At 46.0% G+C, this 2,226-nt stretch overlaps 1 protein-coding gene across 1 annotated transcript in view; it reads right to left on the bottom strand.

Annotated features, from left to right (window-relative positions):
- The window catches only part of CCDC27 (coiled-coil domain containing 27), a 47,383-nt gene extending 45,571 nt beyond the window's left edge, over positions 1-1,812 (bottom strand). Inside the window, exon 1 of the mRNA XM_006871786.1 lies at positions 1,624-1,812. Coding sequence (XP_006871848.1) covers positions 1,624-1,812 — 189 coding nt within the window. The remainder of the gene's footprint in view (positions 1-1,623) is intronic.
- Between the last annotated feature and the right edge of the window lie 414 nt (positions 1,813-2,226).

Below are 2,226 nucleotides of genomic sequence, written 5' to 3'. Positions count from 1 at the left end.
CTTGGTAGGAATTAAGAAGACTTTGGACAGAAAAGCCGTATCAAGTAAATTCAAAACACCACAACTTGCGATATGCAAATAATACAACCTTGCTTGGTGGAAGAAAGAGATCTTAAAATTCTTCCTGAGGAAGATCAAAGATACAGCCTTCAGTATGGATAGCACCTTAATGTAAACAAAATGTAAAATTTCACAACTCCATCAATAAATACTTCATAATAAACAGAGAAAACACTGAAGTTGTCAAAGACTTCATTTTACTTGGATCCACAATCAATGCTCATGGAAGCAAGTGCATCAGGCAAATCTGCTGTAAAAGACCTCTTTAAAGTGTTAAAGCGCAAAGGTGTCAATTAGAGGGCTAGGGTGTGCTTGACCAACCACATTGTGGTATTTTCAATTGCCTCAAATGCATGTGAATGAATAATGAAGATTGTAGAAGAATTGATCCACTTGAATTATGGTGTTGGCAAAAGATATTGAAAGTCCCATGGACTGTCAGAAAAACGAACAAATCTGTCTTGGAAGAGGTGCATCCGGAATGCTCCTTAGAAGCAAGAATGGTGAGACTTCATCTCTTGTACTTGGACATGATACCAGGAAGGAGCAGCCCCTGAGGACATCAGGCTTGCTTGGTAAAGTGGAAGGTCAGTGAAAAAGAGGAAGACCTTTAAGGCGATGAACTAACACAATGACCGCAATAAAGACTCAACAGAACAACAGTGGTGAGGTTGCCACAGGACTGGGCAGTGTTTCGTTCTGTTGTGCATAGGGTGACTGTGAGTCAGAATCAACCTGACGACACACAACACTGCAAGCTGGCAAAGGAGCCCAGGGGGTGCTAAGAGTTAGATATTGGGCTACTAGCTGCAAGGCTGACAGTTCAAGCCTACCAGGCACTCCGTGGAATGCTATGTATGCCCATAAATGTCTCAGAAATGCTATGGAGGGCCGATATGAGTCGGAATTGACTTGGTGGCGGGAGGTTTGGTTTTTTGTTTTAATTTGGGCTGATAAGAGGCTCCCCGGTGGAGCAGTGGTTAAAGCTTTTGGCTACTAACCAAAAGGTTGGTGGTTCAAACCCACTAGCCACTCTGAATGAGAACTATGTTGTAGCCTGTTTCTGTAAAGATTTACAACCCTGGAAACCCTGTGGGGACAGTTCTATTCTGGCCCTATTGGGCTTCCATAAGGCAGAATTGACTCAACAACAGTCTTATTCTTTTTTATGGGCTGACAAAGGAGCCCTGGTGATGCAGTGGTAAAGTGCTTGACTGCTAACTAAAATGTTGATGGTTCTAGACCACCCAGTGGCTCCTTGGGAGAAAGACCTGACCCTGACGATCGATTCATATAAAGATTGGTGGTGGTACGGTGGTGGGATTTTCCAGCCTGTAAATCATTATGGGAGCAGAGAGCCTCATCTTTCCCCTGCAGAGTGGCTGGTAGTTCCAAACTGCTGACCTTGTGGTTAGTAGCCCAACTTGGAACCCACTAAACTCCTTCACATAAAGATTACAGCCTAGGACAGTCTATGAGGCATTTCTGTGGAGTCAGCACAATGACCATAGGGATTGATACTCAATGAGAGGCCATCTTCTGTACCCTAGGCCCACCCTGTACCATCTTCCGGTAGTACTGGCTTTGTACCCGGGCCACCTTGTTGAGGGATTGCAGCGTGCTATGCAGCCTCCACTCTGGGATCTTGGTGACTCTGCCAGCGATATTCTGGAGCACAGTGAAGCCCTTCACCAATGTGTTGGGTGCCTGGCTGTGCTTCTTGGAGGGGATGACTTTCTTTTGGGGTAGCATCAGGAAGGTGAGAGGGAAAGCCCACGGCTGCCACGTGGATGGAGAGACTCCAGCTGCTCCTCTGGACCACCCTGGAGCTGGCACAGGAAGTCAAGGTCACTGTGGCCTCAAGCTACAGCCTGCTGACCAGTACAGGCAGGAAGAAGGCCAGCTTCCAAGCTTTGGAGGCCACATCCTATTGGATTCTGGGAACAGAGTATGGCATCACAGATGTTTCCATAGAAATGCACATGCCATTTGACTCAATTTTCTGCAATTAGAGGAAGGAGCAAGGAAGGGGGCCCAGCCCCACCCCACCCAGCTGTGATATATCACAGACATAGGAGAACTGCCTGCAGGCTTTAACAGTCACCTACTTTGCTTCTGTGGTTTATCTGATGTTTAAAAAATTTAATCATCAATAGTTTACTTTAC

The sequence above is a fragment of the Chrysochloris asiatica genome, unplaced genomic scaffold (assembly GCF_000296735.1).
Source record: "Chrysochloris asiatica unplaced genomic scaffold, ChrAsi1.0 scaffold00173, whole genome shotgun sequence".
In the NCBI taxonomy this organism is placed as follows: domain Eukaryota; kingdom Metazoa; phylum Chordata; class Mammalia; order Afrosoricida; family Chrysochloridae; genus Chrysochloris; species Chrysochloris asiatica.
Note: the sequence above shows the minus strand (reverse complement) of the source record. Positions and strands in the feature narration are given on the sequence as shown.